General features: G+C 41.1%; 1 protein-coding gene across 4 annotated transcripts in view; it reads left to right on the forward strand.

Annotated features, from left to right (window-relative positions):
- Nucleotides 1-18,785, forward strand: part of SAP130 (Sin3A associated protein 130) — a gene marked incomplete at both ends in the record, with an annotated part of 73,854 nt that overhangs the window by 14,992 nt on the left and 40,077 nt on the right. For 2 of the 4 annotated variants that reach the window (XM_079710550.1, XM_079710552.1), the window contains 7 exons: nt 4,903-5,050; nt 5,212-5,302; nt 5,511-5,615; nt 9,202-9,343; nt 11,297-11,418; nt 15,467-15,769; nt 16,594-16,771. In XM_079710550.1, the coding sequence (XP_079566676.1) occupies nt 4,903-5,050; nt 5,212-5,302; nt 5,511-5,615; nt 9,202-9,343; nt 11,297-11,418; nt 15,467-15,769; nt 16,594-16,771 (1,089 nt within the window). The remainder of the gene's footprint in view (nt 1-4,902; nt 5,051-5,211; nt 5,303-5,510; nt 5,616-9,201; nt 9,344-11,296; nt 11,419-15,466; nt 15,770-16,593; nt 16,772-18,785) is intronic. The other 2 variants (XM_079710551.1, XM_079710553.1) reach the window with 1 other exon arrangement.

Here is an 18,785-nt window from a genome sequence, read left to right on the forward strand (position 1 = left end):
TCTGAGGAAGCACGTACAGGGTTATTAGAGAATGAGAACAGTCAGGCTTATGCCAGCACTGGTTGGCTGTGCAGCTGGGAGAGTGGAGTTGCCTAATCTTGAGATGGGGAAGAGTGGGAGGAGTAGGTTTGGGGAGGAATTCCAGGCTCTGGTTTGGGGCACTTTGAAGGTTGTGCTGACTTCTGAGCACCCAAGTGGAGATGTTGAGAAAGCTTAATATATGCGTCTGGAGTCCACAGAAGAGTTTGGGAGGAGATGATTTAGGAAGGCAGATGGGGAGGAGGTTTATGAGAGAAAATGGCTCCCAGTTGAGAGGGCTGTCGAGGGAAGCAGTGTTCTCAAGGGAGAACCAAGATTCATTAGGGTAGGAAGATAGTGCATATATTCACAGAAGAGGTTGAGGATACAGGAGGTTCTGCTAAAGATGGATTGTGAGTCCAGAGGGTATAGTAGAAAGGTTGGGTGTTTGAGAAGAGAAGCCAGTACAATTAAGAGATTTACAGAGCCATACAGGGAGAGAGTCTGGTCAATGAGGGATGGTCTCTGATGCTTCTCGTGAGTGACACAATCAGGGATGAAGGCATCAAGGTATTTGTCCTCACGACCCCCAGGCATATTGTGCTGGTGAAGCTATGAAAGTTGGGGAAGGCAGTGGCATGAGAGTCTTGCCAGGAGCATGCAGCGTTCCAGTGGTCTTTCTTGATGCTTGCCATCGATTACGTGGGTGCCGGGGAAGGAGCCTTCAGCAATATGAACGACAAGTGATTCACTGGACCAAAGAAGGGATGGGGCATGGCGAACAGAGCTGCCGGGAACTAGAGACCATCCGGAAGACTTGTCTACCAGTGGGAAGCAGTCTGAGATGCCTCCTTGGTTTCTTCCTTGCTTGACCAAGTAAATGAAAAGGAAACAAGGGAAAGAAAGCAGATTTGTTTATTTATTTATGGCTGCATTGGGTCTTCGTCCCTGTGCGCTGGCTTTTCTCTAGTTGCAGCGAGTGGGGGCTACTCTTGGTTGCAGTGCGCGGGCTTCTCGTTGTGGTGGCTTCTGTTGTTGCAGAGCACGGGCTCTAGGCACGCGGGCTCAGTAGTTGCGGCACGCGGGCTCTAGAGCGCAAGCTCAGTAGTTGTGGCGCATGAGCGCAGTTGATCTGCGGCATGTGGGATCCTCCTGGACCAAGGATCGAACCCGTGTCCACTGCATTGGCAGGCGGATTCTTAACCACTGCGCCACCAGAGAAGCCCCTAAAGCAGATTTTAAAGAGAAGGTTAAGTTTTGTGATACTGAGTGTATCTGTGGCAACAGGTAGTTGAAGAGATGTCTGTGCTTGAGAAGTTATTAACGTGGGCTACAGTTAATGCTCTAGGTATCTGAGTCTACCCAGCGGGAATAAATGTAATGAGAAGAGGGCCCAGAACAGAGCTCTGAAGAAAATAACACTTACATGCAGAGTAGTGCCTAGGACGTAACTTTAACCACTAGCTCTGTCATTTACTAGCTGTGTGCCATTAGGGAAGTGTTTTTAACTTCCCTGATCCTTAGTCCCCTCTTCAATAAAATGAAGACACTTTACTTCTCGGTAATTGAATTTATTGCCTGAGGTACAAAGAGACACAACAGCCCAACATAAAATAGACTGTGTTATTCATGTTAACTTTATAGTACCTCCAAAAAATTAATATATTCGGATGGTATGATGAAATTCAAAAGGTATAAATGTGTATACAGTGAAAACTAGGGTTAGATTTTTTTTAAACCATGTTGTTGAATTATCTATCTTTTCCAGTGTATTGTTTTTACTAAAAAATGGATATTGAATTTTGTCAGATATATTTTTAGCATATAACTATGTTTTCACTCCTGTAACAAATATTATTGTGTGCCTGATCTGTGCCAGTCACTGCTCTAGGCACTGGAAATACACTAGGGAATTAAACAGACAAAAACCCTAATGATCAGATGGTTTTTCTACTTAAATTATCTGTAACTGTGATAAATTCCTAATGTCTGACTTCCTAGCTAATGGATGTACTGATGGGCATTTTGGCATATGTTGCATGTTTGTGATGGTGTGCCTTCAAGGTGTATTCCTAGAAGTGGGAGTGCTAGGTGAAAGAGCAAATGTCTCAATTTTCCTCACCTAGAAAATGGCAGTAATATTACCTTCCTTGATATGGAAGTTAATATAGAAATATTAATGTGTAAATATGTATATATTAATATTAATTATATGTGTAAATATATGAACTAATATATATAATATATAAACTAATTATAAGCTAATTAATAAATGTGTAAATGTGTATATATTAATACGAATATATAAAGCACTTAATACATGCCTGACATGTAATGGTCATTAACACTTTTTATGTATTAACACTTGTTATTTTTCATTAGAGTAAATGAAAATCAAAGACTAGTATAGTCTATGCTTTCAGAAGCACTTCACGTATCTAAATACTTAATAGAAATACTCTTGGGGGTATATTTTTGTATGAGCCGGACCTCTTAAAATATGAGCCCGTGTAAGTTTGAATTTAGGAGATCCTTTCTGGGAGATTCTGTTGGCATTCTTCTTTGTTACTTAAATCATTTAATCTTCTTTGTTACTTAAATCATTTAATAGATACTAGGTATCTTCAGAATTGTTCCCATAATTAGATTCCTCCATCCTGAAATTTGTGATTATCTGAATTATGTGTACACGTATCTCTCTGAATGCATTTCATTGTAAATGCTGGGAGTGGGCAGCCTTCACTGTACTCTGGTGACCTAAGTCATCAGCTATTAAAAATCCAGCCTTCAATAGTAGGCTTTCTCCTCAGTAAGTTCCACCAGGTGTCATAGTTGCACCTATGACCAGGCTTTCAGCTTTCCTTTGAACTTGAATAATATGCCATTTAGTTCTCTTTCTGTAGAGAGAAAGCCATCCTTTATTCAGTTTGTAAGTTTTATTCACTCGTATCCCACCAGGTCTGATCTTAAGGCATTTTGAGAGAGGATCCCTGTGATGAAACCATTGGTTAGTTTGGATACGTGAGGTCCCACTCACATTTCACCCTTACGGCTCAACTTTTTCATGTTTTCTTCTTCCTAGTTTATAATCACATGGTTCCAAAATACAAAAACATAAAAAGGTATTCAGTAGGGAGTATCACTCCTCTGTCGCACGTCTACCAAGTTCCTATGTTCCTTTCCCTTTGTAAAGTAACATGTTTATAGCTTTTGGGGTATCCTTCCAGTGTTTCTTAAATACAGTTGAATTCACATGCAATTCTTAACTTTTATCCTTTTTACCCCCCAAATTGTTTAATTCATAGATTCCTAAGCTGCCCTCTTAACTGCAGGCCGGCAGTGTGTCAGTCTCATGATTCATATGTTCCTCTTTGGGTTTTTTTCATATAACAACATATGTTGAAAGCTTTCCATTTCAGTACGTGGAGTTTCATTGTTCTTTTAGCAGCAGTATGATGACCCATTGTGTAAATGGATTTGAGGTTCTTTTCTATACTTTACTATCATAAATAATGTTGCAGTGAATAACTTTAAACTCCTGTCATTATGCATGTGTGCAAGAATATCTGCAGGATAAATTCCCAAAAGTGATCAGAGGGTATATGTGATTGTAATTTTGATACCTATGTCTTATTGCCTTCCATAGGGTTTGTACCAATTTATACTCCCTCCAGAATATTTAAAAGTGCCTGTTCCCTTACAGCTTGAACAACAGAGTACCCTGTCAATTTTTTGGATTTTTGCCAATCTGATAGGTGTACAATGATATATCGGTGTCTTTTAAATTACATTACTCTTCCTCTGATTAAGACTTAGTCTTTTCCCTTTGTTAAGGGGCCATTTGTGTTTTCTTTTTAGCAAACTGACTGTTCATATCCTTGGCCTGTTTTTCTATTGGGCTGTTATTTTTCTCATGGATTCCTAGGAGCTCTTCATATATTAAGATCACACTTTCACCTATGAATCTTTTTACTTTGCTTGTAGTGTGTTTTACTGTGTTAGGAGGCTTGCTTATTGGTTTACAGAGTCAAATTTCTTGATTTTTTTTTTATAGCTTTTGGATTTTGAGAGCTGTTAATTGTTAGAAAGCTCTCCCCCACTCCAAGGCTATTAAAGAATTCTATCTTTTCTTCATGTACGTTCTTATTTTCCATTAAACCTTTCATCATTTTCATATTTATCCTGGTGTACTGTGTGAAGTATGGATCAAATTTTATTTTTTCGAAATGGCTATGTAGTCTTCCTAGCATCATTTATTAAGTAGCCCATTCCCTCCTCTCTGTTTGAGATGTCAACTCTGATATACTGTCACGTTTTCTTACCATTTTTGCAACTTCAGTAGCATGCTTCCCAGTTATTTTGACATGCTGTCTATGTTGATATCCCTTTCAATTATGAGGCAGTCATAACTTTATCTTCTGGCAAGGGATGATATAAACTTGGGGGAAGGAAGTCAGTCAGTGCTTCAAGGTCACAGGTTAAGCTTCCGTTAATTAAGGTTTTCTGTAATATTACCTCAACAGTTAGAAACTTAATGTGTATCTTCAGCTTTGTCCACAGTGTGAAACGTGTTCGTTATAGTAATGCTCACTCGAGATGGTCAGAGAGTGTTGATTAATTATATCGAGGATGCTCAGTATGACTAAGGTTTGATTTATTTGGTTCATGGTACATGTTGATAACCTTTTAGAATGAGGCTTCTGGCAGTTTCAGGAGAGAAACTCGATGGGCAGTTAACTTCATTGGTTCACCTGTGGACTTCACAGACCTGTGAAAAATAAAACTCTGTGACTGTGATCCAGCACCAGACAGTAAGTGGCCTTGACTGCCTGCATTGCGTCTGGAGACAAGTCATAGATCGTGATGTCTTTTCTGTCTTCCCAGTCGGCCAACTCTGTCTCTCCAGCATCCACCGTCTGCAGCAATTAGTATTCAGCGTCCTGCCCAGTCACGGGATGTGACAACAAGAATCACGCTGCCATCTCACCCTGCACTAGGGACGCCAAAACAGCAGCTCCATACCATGGCTCAGGTAAAACCAGAGATGAAGAGCCATCCGTATACCCTATGGGTTAAAACCTGTGCAAAACTTGCTAAAAGCCTGGCAATATCGAAGGCAGTGATTGCGTTTAAACGGGATTGGGTGGGAGATGTTCTTGTTTCTAATTGTGTTGTGGGGTGTTCCCCCCACAGAAAACGATCTTCAGTACTGGCACACCAGTGGCTGCAGCAACGGTAGCACCTATTTTGGCAACGAACACCATTCCCTCCGCAACCACGGCTGGTAAGTCGGCAGCCCTGCTCTTCCTGCCAGGGAAGAAGGAGGCATAAGGCGGGGGTTCATTTTTTATTTCTCAGCTTCAGGCAGAGAACAAGAATTAGGTTAGAAAAATTCTCTTTCTTTTTCCCAAGAGCTTTTCTTGGGTTTTTGAGAGTCTGTAATGTGTGCAGAGAGGCCATTGTTGAAGAATTTCCCTTTTTCTCCTGTCCAGGATCGGTGTCACACACACAGGCTCCCACGAGTACAATTGTTACCATGACAATGCCCTCACATTCATCCCATGCTACGGCAGTGACCACCTCAAACATCCCGGTTGGTAAGTGGCGTGCAGCCTGCAGATGGAAGCTTACAAGGAATTTTTCAGCCCCGCTGACCAGGTCTTCATATAGCTGGCTAGTGTTGATTTTTTTTTTTAATTGTTAATTTTCAAAGCAGCACTGACTTTAACTTTGAGTATTATTTCATATACAGATTTGGCATTTTGATGGTAGGGGGAGAAAAAAGAAGATAACTGTCTCTGAGAGCTCAAAGTAGACTACTTTAACTCCACTTTTGACTTATTCATCAACCTTTACCTTTTCTATGTTTACCTTTTAAAAAAGTAAGTTAACTTTACTGATAAAAGTTTGACAAGAACAACAGGATAAGCAAGAAAGAAGCAAAGATCTGGAGTGAAGAGACCTTGTACACTGACAGATTGTTCAGGAAAAATCTTTGGGTGATGCACCAGTGGGAAGAATGCTAACCCTCAAGTCAGTTCCCTGAGGTTCTTATCTGGGTGCCACCCAAGGTACTTCATGACCATCCTAAAATTCCTTCCAGGCTTTGTTTATTCCCCTTTTAAATATGTGTATATTTTCAGTATTAAAACATCTTTGAAAAGTTTCTGGCAGCCAAACGTTAGTGATCAAGATCAGGGATTGGCAAGCTTTTTCCCTAGAGCCGGCTCGTAAATGCTTTAGGTTCTGCAGGCCTCATGGGTGTGTGCAACTACCTAGCTATGGACAATATGTAAACAAATGGGTGTGGCTGTGTTTCAGTTAGACTTTTTTATGGACACAGAAATTTGAATTTCATGTCATTTTCAGGTGTCACAAAATAGTCTTCTTTTGATTTTTCCCCCCCTGCCATTTAAAAGCATGAACCCATTGTTAGCTCCTGGGCCAAAACAGGCATCAGCAAGGTTTGGCCGGCAGGTTGTCGACGCCTGTCGTCGGAGTTGATAGCTTACTGTCACAGCTTCCAAAGCAGAGGCTGTGGCCTATGAGGCAGAACACTTCCTTCTTTAACCCACAAGTCACAGGTTTTAGTTTCTAGTGTTACCTGTGCCTTGGTTCTGTAACAGTGAGTGTGCCATCTTACTCTCCTTCACTCCCAGAGATGTGGGACAGCTGCCATATTTTTAATCTGCTATACTTTTAGAAGTAAGGCTGCCTTTTGTGAGAGGACGCACTGACATACCCGACGGTCAGAAATCTGGTGACCAGACACAGAAGTGTCTTCCCTACCTGCTGTGTCCCAGCACTGGGGTGGTCCCTCCCTCCCTGCTTCCTTCCTTTGCATGTGTGACAGGCTGCAGCTTCCACAGCCCTCCTAGCAAACTTGGAGGGCGCTTTTCCAGAGTAAACGTAGGACCCAGGAAACCCTTGCTCCTCTTTTAAATAACTGGGCCATTCCAGCCCTTAAATTGGTCCTCAGCCCCACAGACGGCTTTTCGCAGAGAGAATAACTGCGGTCTTTCTCACGTTACTGCTCACTCCAGCTTGGCATTGGAGAAACCAAACTTCTGTCACACCCTCTGAATTTAATCTCACTTCTGTGAAGTCTGGCAGTGGGGTAGCGGTTCAGCGTTACTGCACTTGCATTGAAAAAGATAGTTGATTGTTCCATGTTGTCACTTCAGGCTGTTTTCTGGCTGTACCTAACAGTGTCATCCATTATCTGCAGTGCCGTCAAGTCAGAGCCCAGCCCCTTTTCATTTTTATAGTCGAGAGTCTCCCTAGGGAATGTGTAGCTATGAAGAAAATTAGACCAGTAAAGAGGGGCAGCGTACCCTAGGGGGCTGTCTGGTTGTCTTGAACCCTCTCTGTGGAGAATTATTTAGAGGCCAGTTCTTGTTAATGTCGCTGTGTCTTCCTAAGAGTAACACTGTGGAAGTAAACTCACTCAAAGTAGTAGGAGACAAATAATGTTCATTCATTTGGCTAAAACTACCAACTTCTTACCTGTCCTAAGTTACTGTATTGCTGTGTTCTCTAATTCCCCAGCTCATTTATCTTTGAATTTTTACCATTTACTAAGTTCTAGATATGAAAATCATTTGACAGAAGTGTCCAAACAGATTTGAACATCTGCTACTTAGTGTGATTGCTTTTGTCGAAGTTCCATCAGGTTTATGCTCTGGTTTTGTTTTCCTCTTGTGTAGTAACCCAGATATTTGTTACATCATAATGGGATCCCTATACAGAAGGGTCTCAGTTGAGAAGGGAAACCTGCTATTAACCCGAGAGCATTGATTTTCAAGTTGAGGGCATAAGAGCTATATTAAAATCACCTAAGTGGCTTTTTCTAAGTGTCACTTGCTTTCTCTAGGTGAGATTAGATATTGAATTCAGTCATTGTTATTAATAGGAATGTGTTGGATCAGGGGAAAAGCCTGATAACCCCAAGCATAGGGTTATCACCTGCAGTGAAGGCCCATTTCCAATAGAATGCCACCCTTATTTTCTCCACACATGACAGTGGTCTCAGAATTATAAAAAGCATAATCAGATGATCCCAGCCTACAGAAAACAGAGATTATCTTTGAAAATAGCCCCAACTTACGATTTCTGCATTATGTTTTTCCTGAAGTCTTTTTTTTCTAAATAATTGAGGATGTATGGCCCTTTTAATTAGGAAAAAGTAAAGGTATGATTCATGTGTGTGTGTGGTTACCATCTGATGTTAGCTACTCTGCCAAACACAGCTGCTTTTTTATTGGAAGCATAATTTTCTCCTACCTTTTATGGGCACAGTGAAAACACAGGCTTAGTCACTTTTCCCTCAGCACCCTCTCGACTGACTACTGATGGAAAATACATCATGCCAGCTTCTCTCTGCGTTAGCCAGCAGAGGCCATCCTCACTGGTCAAACTGGGCATCTCACCCATCATCCTGCAGAAACTTCTCCAGCTGCCTCCCTCAGAAAATATCTGGGCCCGGGGGGTTGCTGCTTACCTTTGGTGTTCAGTGTGCTGCGCCTTGGGTAACGTGATGGCATCATCCCAGTCTCTAGTGTTTGCGTGCCTGCCATTGGTATTACTTGGGGCTTTACAGATAGAATTAAATTTGAAAACTGTATGATCATTTTGATTTTGCCATAAAATATTATGCAAAGTCACAGGACACTCAAAAGACTTAAGAAATTAAGTGATTTTCTAGAGGAGGCCTCCTTATAGATGAGGAACCTAAGACTTGGAAATTAAAATGACCTTCTCATTACTTACTGGCTACATTATTACTAATTAGTTATGGGCCCCTGAGAAGAATCTAAGGTGTTTGCCATTTCTGTGTTCAAATTTTTGGTGATTTTTTTTTTTTTAAGTTTTCTCCTTTTAAAAAAAAGGTCTCCAAGAAGCCAGGTCAGGGGAAAAGGGCCTAGTTGCTGATGTTTTTGATAAAGTATTAATGTCGAACCCTGCTTTGACAGATAGCAGTGTAAATATATCAGTGGATTATTGGATTGAAATAATTCAGTTGAACCATAGGTACTCATCTTTTCATTTTTTATTTTGATTAAAACTAAAAATCCAGGGTTCTTATTACTGTTTGCATTCTTAAGATTGTTGCTGGCCAAGAATGTTTTGGCATGCCAGTGAAAGCATATGAGCAGTAATGTAATTGGATTATACTTTTTGTAGCTAAGGTGGTGCCTCAGCAAATCACACATACTTCTCCTCGGATCCAACCCGATTACCCTGCAGAGAGGAGTAGCCTGATTCCCATTTCAGGACATCGAGCCTCTCCAAATCCTGTGGCTATGGAAACCCGAAGTGACAATAGGTAGGAGGGAATGTGCCCCATCGTTTCACGAATTGATTTGATTTTTCAGTGAAACCGGTTGTCCCACGAATATGACATGTATTTCCTTATTTTCAGTTTTTCCCCCTGAAAATCTAATACATTGTATAATTTCTTTAATTTTATGAAACTGTGCTGTATTTATTCATTCTCCTTTTGATGAATGTTCTAGTATCTTTTTTTTGACTTGTGTACTTCTCTTTTTAATTTATTTTGAGCCATTTTGAGTGTAAGGGTGGCAGCATCATGACCCCTTATCCCTAAGTATTTCCATTTTCATCTCTAGAGAACAAAGCTGTTCTTACTTAACCACAGTACGGGGAACTGAAACGATCCTTTAGCTTTCCATTCTCTTTCATACATTGAAATTTTTGAAGAGTATAGATAGGCCGTTGTTTTTGCAGAATATTCTTCAATTTGAGCTTGTCGGATTGTTCCTCGTAGTTAGATTCAGGCTGTGCATTTTTGAAGTGAATACCATTAGGTGATATGTTCTTCTCACTGTTATTACATCAGAGAGCTCATGCTCTCCCTTTGTCCCTTTAATAGTTATCTCAACATTAATTACTTAATGAAGGTGATGCCAGATTTTTCTACCATAAAGGTGTACTTTTCTTTTTTGTAAATAACTAATTTGTGTGGAAATACCTTGAGACTATAAGTGTCCTTATAAGCTTTCACTCAGTAGTTTTGCTTCTATTGACGATTCTTGGCTGAGTCAGTTGATGGTTGCAATATGGTGGTTGCAAGATAGTGACTTGTTCGATCATTTCGTTGATATTTATCAGTTGACATTTTGATGTAAAGAAAGTTCATCTATCCCCATTTATTTATTTTGCTGTGTATTTTATTTTTGAACATCTGCATGGGCTCATGGATTTGGTTTTATTTATTCATAATTATAATCCATTACTGTCATCTATTTCGAGGCTCAAATTGTCTCCAGGCTCGTCCTTGGGAGCCCCTTCAGACTAGTTCCTGGGTTTTGCTATGTCCTGCTCATTCTAGCCCTTCCTTACTTCTCACCACATTAAGATACTTGAAGCTCTTCCTGAACTTGGTCCCTCTGAGCCCTGGAATCTGCCATTTCTCCAAGGAGCCCTGGTTCCTTTGCATCATTTAGAAACTAAGATCTAGCCATTAGCTCTGTTTGTTGTTACTGGATTGTCACTTCTTCTAGGCCCTTTCAGCAGGCAGAGAGGTAGGAAGTATATAACATTTTAAAAACTAAGTACATTCTGGTATCTCTGGTCCAGCTCCATTGCCTCCCCCATTCCGTATTTGTATCTCCCTTCTCCCACCCCACGGTGAGAACCTGGTAGAGTGCACATGAAGTAATTTCAGAAATGGATCATTTTAAAATATTCTTGTTTGATTATTGTGGTGTATAGAAATGCTTTTAGTTCTTTCCTTTTTTCTTTTTTCACCAAAGTACAGTTGATTTACAATGTTGTTAGTTTCTGGTATACATCAGAGTGATTCAGTTTTTTATATATATATATGTGATACAGTAGGATCTTGTTGTTTATCTATTTTATATATAGTAGTTTGTGTCTGCTAATCGCAGACTCCTAATTTATCCCTTCCCGCCCCTTTCCCCTTTGGTAACCACAAGTTTTCTATGTCTGTGAGTCTGTTTCTGTTTTGTAAATAAGTTCATTTGTGTCATATTTTCAATTCCACCTGTAAGTAATATCATATGGTATTTGTCTTTCTCTCCCTGACTTACTTCACTTAGTATGATCATCTCTAGGTCCATCCATGTTAAAATATTACTCTCTCTAGGTCTGTATCTTTTGATATAATTGTTTGGGATGCAATTTGGGAAACGTTAGTATGGCAGTTAAAGGTAAAAAGAGTTTGTAGGGGATGGGATCATTTGAAGGGAAAGAAGAAAAAACCTTTTGGTTCATGTTATCTGTGTTCCATCTATAGACCATCTGTTCCTGTTCAGTTCCAGTACTTTCTGCCAACGTACCCACCTTCTGCATACCCACTGGCTGCTCACACCTACACTCCAATCACCAGCTCTGTGTCCACCATTCGACAGTATCCAGGTATGAGCCCCACTGTTAAGATGACTTTTAACATTTTAATTTTTTCATGCAATGAGATAGGAATTGATCAGTGAATATTTCTAGTATGGATTTAATTACTCTAGCTTCTATTTTCGGATTCAGATAAGGCTGAAATCTGAAGCTTTAAGGTTGTAAATCACCATCCCTGAAATCTAAAAAGTTGTTACTTATAAGTGATAGTAGCATGATTTTATCCCACCCTGAGGATAATTATGTTAACAGTTTTTGTTATCCCTTAAAATGGAAGTGCAGTTAAAAACGAATAAAGCTGTACTCTTCTGGGGCTTCTATGGTTTTGTGGGATATTTGTTGTGTTTTTTTTTTGTTTTTTTTTTTGTTTTTTTTTTTTTGCGGTACACGGGCCTCTCACTGCCGTGGCCTCTCCCGTTGCGGAGCACAGGCTCCGGACGCGCAGGCTCAGCGGCCATGGCTCACGGGCCCAGCCGCTCCGCGGCATGTGGGATCCTCCCGGACCGGGGCACGAACCCGTGTCCCCTGCATCAGCAGGCGGACTCTCAACCACTGCGCCACCAGGGAAGCCCTTGTTGTGTTTTTAATGTTAGTCCAGTTATGCTCAAAATTCACTATCCAGTCCGGTAAATAGTGTTCTTTTTGCCAATAAACAATGCTATTTAAACCTCAGGGTTTGTATAGTTTTTCCTGTGAGACCCTCAGCTCACTTCAGGCATAAGAAAGTCAGGTTGTCAGATTGTGGCCATTGCCTGTCTGCTGTGCCATCCAGGACTGCAGCTGCGCCCACATGTGGCCATTGAGCATTTGAAGGGGATCCGGCACAAATGAAGAACTGAATTTTTTGTTTTACTTAATTAAAATGAGAGAAATTTCAAATATGTTTGGAGCAACTTAGTGATATGCAACTACTTTTTTCAAAATTGTAGATTTTATGGAATCAAGATGCAAATCGAATATTTCTGAAATTTAGTCTCTGAATTGAGATGTGTTTTAAGAGTAAAATGTACCCTGAATTTTGAAGACATTATATGGAAAAGAGAATGTAAAGTATGTTATTAATAACTTTTATAGTGATTATATTTTGAAATGATAATTTTTGGATATATTGAGTTAAACAAGATATGTCATTAAAATTAATTTGGCCTGCGTTTTTTTTGTTTGTTTGTTTGTTTTTTTGCGGTACGCGGGCCTCTCACTGTTGTGGCCTCTCCCGTTGCGGAGCACAGGCTCCGGACGTGCAGGCTCAGTGGCCATGGCTCACGGGCCCAGCCGCTCCACGGCATGTGGGATCTTCCCGGACCGGGGCACGAACTTGTGTCCCCTGCATCGGCAGGCGGACTCTCAACCACTGCACCACCAGGGAAGCCCTGGCCTGCGTTTTACTTTATTAATGTGGCTACTGGAAAATCTAAAATTGCATGTGTGACTTATTTTTTCGTTAGGACAGTGCTAGTCTAAAACTTTCAAACACTGAGGGTTTTTTTTTTAATATATATATAAAATTATTTATTTTATTTATTTATTTTTGGCTGCGTTGGGTCTTCGTTGCTGTGTGCGGGCTTTCTCTAGTTGTGGTGAGCGGGACTACTCTTCATTGAGCTGCACGGGCTTTTCCTTGCAATGGCTTCTTGTTATGGAGCACGGGCTCTAGGTGCGTGGACTTCAGTAGTTGTGGCTCTTGGGCTCTAGAGCGCAGACTCAGTAGTTGTGCACAGGCCTAGTTGCTCCGTGGCATGTGGGATCTTCCCGGAACAGGGCTTGAACCCATGTCCCCTGCATTGGCAGATTCTTAACCACTGCGCCACCAGGCAAGTCCCAATACTGAGGTTTAAATAGCTTTGAAAATAGGTTCCTCCATCTCTACATTGTTCTATGTGTGTGTTTTGATTTTTTTTTTTTTTTTTTGCCGGGGGTGGGGGCTGTTTGTTTTTCAAAACTTTCTTTTTAAAGGAACTTTATAACAGTGTTTTTTTATTAACAGTCTTATAAAGTAGAATACTGTTTAATTGACTGTTGTCAAAAGTAGGATGCAAAAAGTATCATAGAAGCATGTTGACAATTAGGAAGTAAATTTCATGCGTGTGTGTGTTACACTAACTGCTGAAAATTCTTAAGTCTCTTTATCAGTAACAGCACTTGCCTTCAGGTTCTCTCCTTCATCTACTACCTTGAATTGATAACTTCTATAACAGTGCAGTCATTTTGCTTTTCTGGAGAAGGTCATTCATGACCACTATGTATTTCTCTGAATGCTAGCCAGCTGAAAATGGCATGCAGAGTCTCTCTTGACCTAGAATCAACTATGCAGACACTGTCATTCTGTATAAACCTTTATTGTAAAAATCCATCATAAGAGCACTGTCTGAAATGTTGGGGATCCTGCCAGTCATCTGTTTCTCTACATTATTCTTCTTTCATCACTGCTGTAGCCCTGATAGATACTAACACAGAAAAATGAATAGTACGTTCAATACTTTATTTCTTCCAGGATCTAACTGTCATTGTTGGTGCAGATGAGGGGTAATATGTTATTTCTCAGACATGTGAATCTAAACATGGATGGACACAAATGAAAAAATGATTTAGTAACCAGCTTACAGTATCCTATTGAATATTTATTGAAACTCTACTTTATGTAAGGTCTTATGCTAGGCTCTGTTTTTAAAGTTGACTTTTAAACAGCTTTCAACAAGCTTAGAGTCTAGTAGGAAGATTAGACATGAAGAGATACTATAATATGCTAAATCTCGAAAGACGGGCTTGAGCAAAGCCATGCTGCTTCTGAGGTAAGAGGTTGTTTCTACTTGAGAAGGTAGGGTTGGAGGTCAGGAGTGATTTCCTGAAGGAAGTGACATTTGGAAAGCATCTTTCAGAAAGTATAGGGCAGAGCCGTAGTGGGTGTTAACATCTGTCACCGTCCAGTTAAAGATTGTTTTTCTTGTGATGAGAACTTTTAAGATCTACTCTCTTAGCAACTTCCAAATATACAATACAGTATTGCTAACTATAGTCGTCATGCTGTACATTACATCCCCATGACTTATTTATCTTATAACTGGAAGTTTGTACCTTTTGGCCACCTTTACCCATTTCGCCCACTCTCCACCCCTGCCTGTGGCACCCACCAGTCTGTTCTCTGTATCCAAGAGCTTGGTTTATTTTTGTTTTCTGCATTTTAGATTCCATATATAAGTGAGATCATATGGTATTTGTCATTCTCTTTGTGACTTATTTCACTAAGCATGATACCCTTTAGGTCCATCCATGTTGGCACAAATGGCAGTATTTCGGATTTTTCTTTTTTAATGGCTGAGTAATATTCCATTATGTGTGTATGGATATATATACCATATCTTCTTTATCCATTCATCCGCTAATGGACACAGATTGTTTCCATATCTTGGCTATTCTAAATAATGCTGCAGTGAACATGGGGATATGTATATCTTTTTCCAGATTGTTTGGATGACCGAGAAGAAAAGTCTTTTGTTTGTTTTCTTTCCACAAACAGTGAGAAATCCCTTATTCTTTTGTTGCTTCCTGGGAATGTTTTTGTTTTCAATTTTGTTGTTGTTTGTTTGTTTTTAATATACACAGTAGATGATATGTTTGCCTGATAGATAAAAGGACAAGTTAATTCTCTCTTCAGTGCATATTTTGGAATTTAAAATTCACAACTACTGTATTTCAGAAGTGCCTGTGATAGTGGTTCTATCAATTAAAGCAAAGATTCTTGACCTGGAGGCATGGATGTATCTCAGAAGTTTTATATTAATTACTTACATAGTTGCCTGGCTCACATTTGGCTTTTAATAAATGATTGCTTTTTTCTCATTTTAATAACATTTCTAGCAATCTGCAGAGAGATCGTATCAATTTGGTGGAAATAGGGGGAAAAAACCTCAATGTGTAGGGTTTACGTAGCACTTTTTTTTTTAACTGAGAGTTTAGATCTTGAACAGTGGAAAAATTGTTTTGATTTGAGTGTTTTTCTCCTTATGTGGACTGTGCTAATCAAAGCTAACATTTTTGTCACTTTTTGCATCATTTTTAGTTTCAGCTCAGGCTCCAAACTCTGCTATCACGGCTCAGACTGGAGTTGGGGTGGCGTCCACAGTCCACCTGAACCCCATGCAGTTGATGACAGTGGATGCGTCCCACGCTCGACATATCCAAGGGATCCAGCCAGCCCCCATCAGTACACAGGGCATCCAGCCAGCTCCCATTGGGACCCCAGGGATCCAGCCAGCCCCCATAGGCACACAGGGCATTCACTCAGCAACCCCAATCAGCACCCAAGGACTTCAGCCTGCACCAATAGGGACCCAGCAGCCTCAGCCTGAAGGAAAGACTTCAGGTAATTTTAATTTTTTACATGGAAGTTGGTGTGGAGGGGAAAGGTACACAGGGTTTGAATCATGGTTCTGCCACTTGCTGGCTTTGTGGTCTCAAGTAAGCTCGCTAGGCCTTAATTTTCTCTTTGTAACATGAGTTGCTTAGAACTTACTTGTCAGGGTCTTTGTAAGCATTAGAAACTACGTACATAAACAGCCTAACATGCATTTGCCCATGGGGAGAAGCGTTCTAAAAGAGCTCTTAGTTGAGAGAGTACATTCACCTTATAAGACTAGTGTTCTCATTCCATTTCAAGATTTTCTTTTTCTTTTTTACCTTTTGGTCGTGCTGCCTGGCTTGCGGGATCTTACTTCCCCGACCAGGGATTGAACCTGGGCCCTGGCAGTGGAAGTGCGGAGTCCTAAGCACTGGACCCCCAGGGAATTCCCTAAGATTTTTTTTTTTGGAGTTGTTTGTAAAGCTGTAAAGATAGGCTGGAATGTTGGTACCATTATTAGGAATTGCGAGGTGGTGGTTATTTCACCAAAACACTGTAGCAGAACATTTCTTGCAGTATACTGTATACTTGATGTATCTTGTCTCACTTCTTAGTAATTATGCTTGTAGAGCAAAGAAAAGAAGTTCTTGATCGTGCATCAGTAGACTTTGTAACCTCTCCCACTTTGCCATCTGCTTTTGTCCTTATCCCTCGTCTTCTTGAAATTGGACAGTCCTAACATGGATACTCTTGATTGTGGTGGTCTGATCGTTGTTTTTTGTCTGACGTGACATTTTAGTAATGTTACTTCCGTTTCCTTCTCTTCATTGTTCTTTCCTGTCCTCCAGCAGTGGTGTTGGCAGATGGAGCCACAATTGTAGCCAACCCTATTAGCAACCCATTCAGTGCTGCCCCAGCAGCAACAACCGTGGTGCAGACTCACAGCCAGAGTGCGAGCACCAACGCTCCAGCCCAGGGCTCGTCCCCACGGCCAAGTATACTCCGGAAGAAACCTGCCACAGATGGGTGAGTAGATCCAGAAGTGCCAAATGACACCTCTAATTCTGGATATAATTGGTGTAAACAGGTAGGCAGTAATCCAGTGCTGATAGCAAACTCAGTTTCCTCCAAAATAACTTGACCGCCGGGTTATTCAGTAGAGGCTTGCCAAGCTCAGACTGCAGGATGGTAAGAATCCAGGAGTCAGTTGGGTGTCACTTTGTAAGCATGTGTTGCGTATTATGTACTTTTAGGAGTTCTCTCTGGTTCTGAGAGTTTAATCCTAGAACCCCTAAAGTAGCTTGAACTGAACTCTTCAGGCTTGTCTAGCTAGCCACAGTAATGTGTGCTGTGTATTTTTTCCTCATTGCCCTAAATGAATTGTTTCTCGGGGCAAGCAGTTTCCCAAGTGTATTAAGGGTCATATTTAGTAGCAGATAGTGTTCTGTGTTGTCATATAAGCTTCTGAGTTGGTGGGTCATAGGTGGGAAGGTATGTGCTCTGCCATAACAGAGACCAGAGTCTCTGTCTTAATACTAAGTCAGTCCATGACACAGTAACCATATCAAAACACAAGGCAGAGCTTGTAGTTAAGATGGCAGATTGAATATGCACTTCTAAATTTCTCTTCCTCTCCAAACCCTACAGAACTTTTAGTAAAGAGGCTTTTTAAAAAGATTGTAGGGAATTTCCTGGTGGTCCAGTGGTTAGGATGCCACGCTTTCACTGCCAAGGGCGCATGTTCCATCTCTGGTTGGGGAACTAAGATCCCACAAGCCACACGGTACGGCCAAAAATAAGTAAGTGGGTAAGTAAATAAATAAATTTTTTTTAAAAAGATTATAAACTCACAGGGATGGGGAGAATAGGAGAAGACACAACAGCAGCAAGACTTTGAAGCTGGAAAGCAAATAGGCAAGTGCTCACTCGCTCCCTTAGCTGTGAAAAAGGTGAACGTTAAGTCTGCAGAGAAGAGCGCTGAGAACCATCCTTGTTTAAATTGTGAATCTTCAAAAGGACCAGGAGCAGAAAGAACTGGGGGTAAAAGGCTGGGCTGAAATCTGTCTGAAAAGTGGTTAGAGCCCTTCCTTTCCTTCTCTGCCCACACAGTGGGGTGCACTGCCCCTCCTCTCCAGCCCCAGTACACTCTGCAGATGGTCCACTGGGATCAGCCAGCACAGTGAAGGGCATGGTGCTGTACCAAAAACGGATTAGGGGACCAAGCCTGTGTGGAGTGCTGAGACTTCTCCCTCGTGGCTGACACGACCCTGGCAGTTGAATTTAACTCTGTTGACAGAAAGTGAGAAGACGCCTGTACTCTGCTTCTAGGGTCCATTCCAGCCCGAGGGGAAAGAGCTAAGGCTACCGACAGTAGGGGTTTAAGGACACTAAGGACAGGGCTCCGATTGCCCTTAAAGTAAACAAGCCCTGCCACAAGCTCAGAGCTGCCAACCAGCTTTTTAGTGCCCCCACTCGTCATCATGAGCGTGCAGCCAAGCATATCAGGTATCTGAGGGTTCTTCTGACAATGCAAGATAGAAGCCACAGTGAACACACTGAAAACAGCAGCTCGGAAGATGCAGAGGCTCGGCAAGGAGAAGAAAACTAAAAACGTAAGAGCACATGACCAGAGACAGACACCGTCAGTACCATCTTCAAAGGACCAAAGAAAACTGCATCCATGAAACAGGAAGGCCGTGCTCCACAAAAGGAGCATTCCGAGAACAGGAATGTGTCCAGAAATCAAAAACTCAGTAGAAAACTTGAAAAGTAAAATTGAGGAAGTCTCTCAAAAGTAGAGCAAAAAGACAAAGAGATAGAGAATAGGAGAGAAAAGACCACAAATTTAAAGAACCAGTTCACGAGCTCCTGCCTCCAAGTGATGGGGTTTCAGCCAGACAGATCAGAGAAGAGGAGAGGGATGACTGAAAAATAATTCATAGAGAATCACCAAAACCGAAGGGTAGGCGTTTCCTGTTGTAACGAACCACGAAATGCTCGGTACAGTAGATGGCAATGGATACAAACTGGCACCAAGGTA

Source organism: Hyperoodon ampullatus (genome assembly GCF_949752795.1).
Source record: "Hyperoodon ampullatus genome assembly, chromosome: 8".
Lineage (NCBI taxonomy): Eukaryota > Metazoa > Chordata > Mammalia > Artiodactyla > Ziphiidae > Hyperoodon > Hyperoodon ampullatus.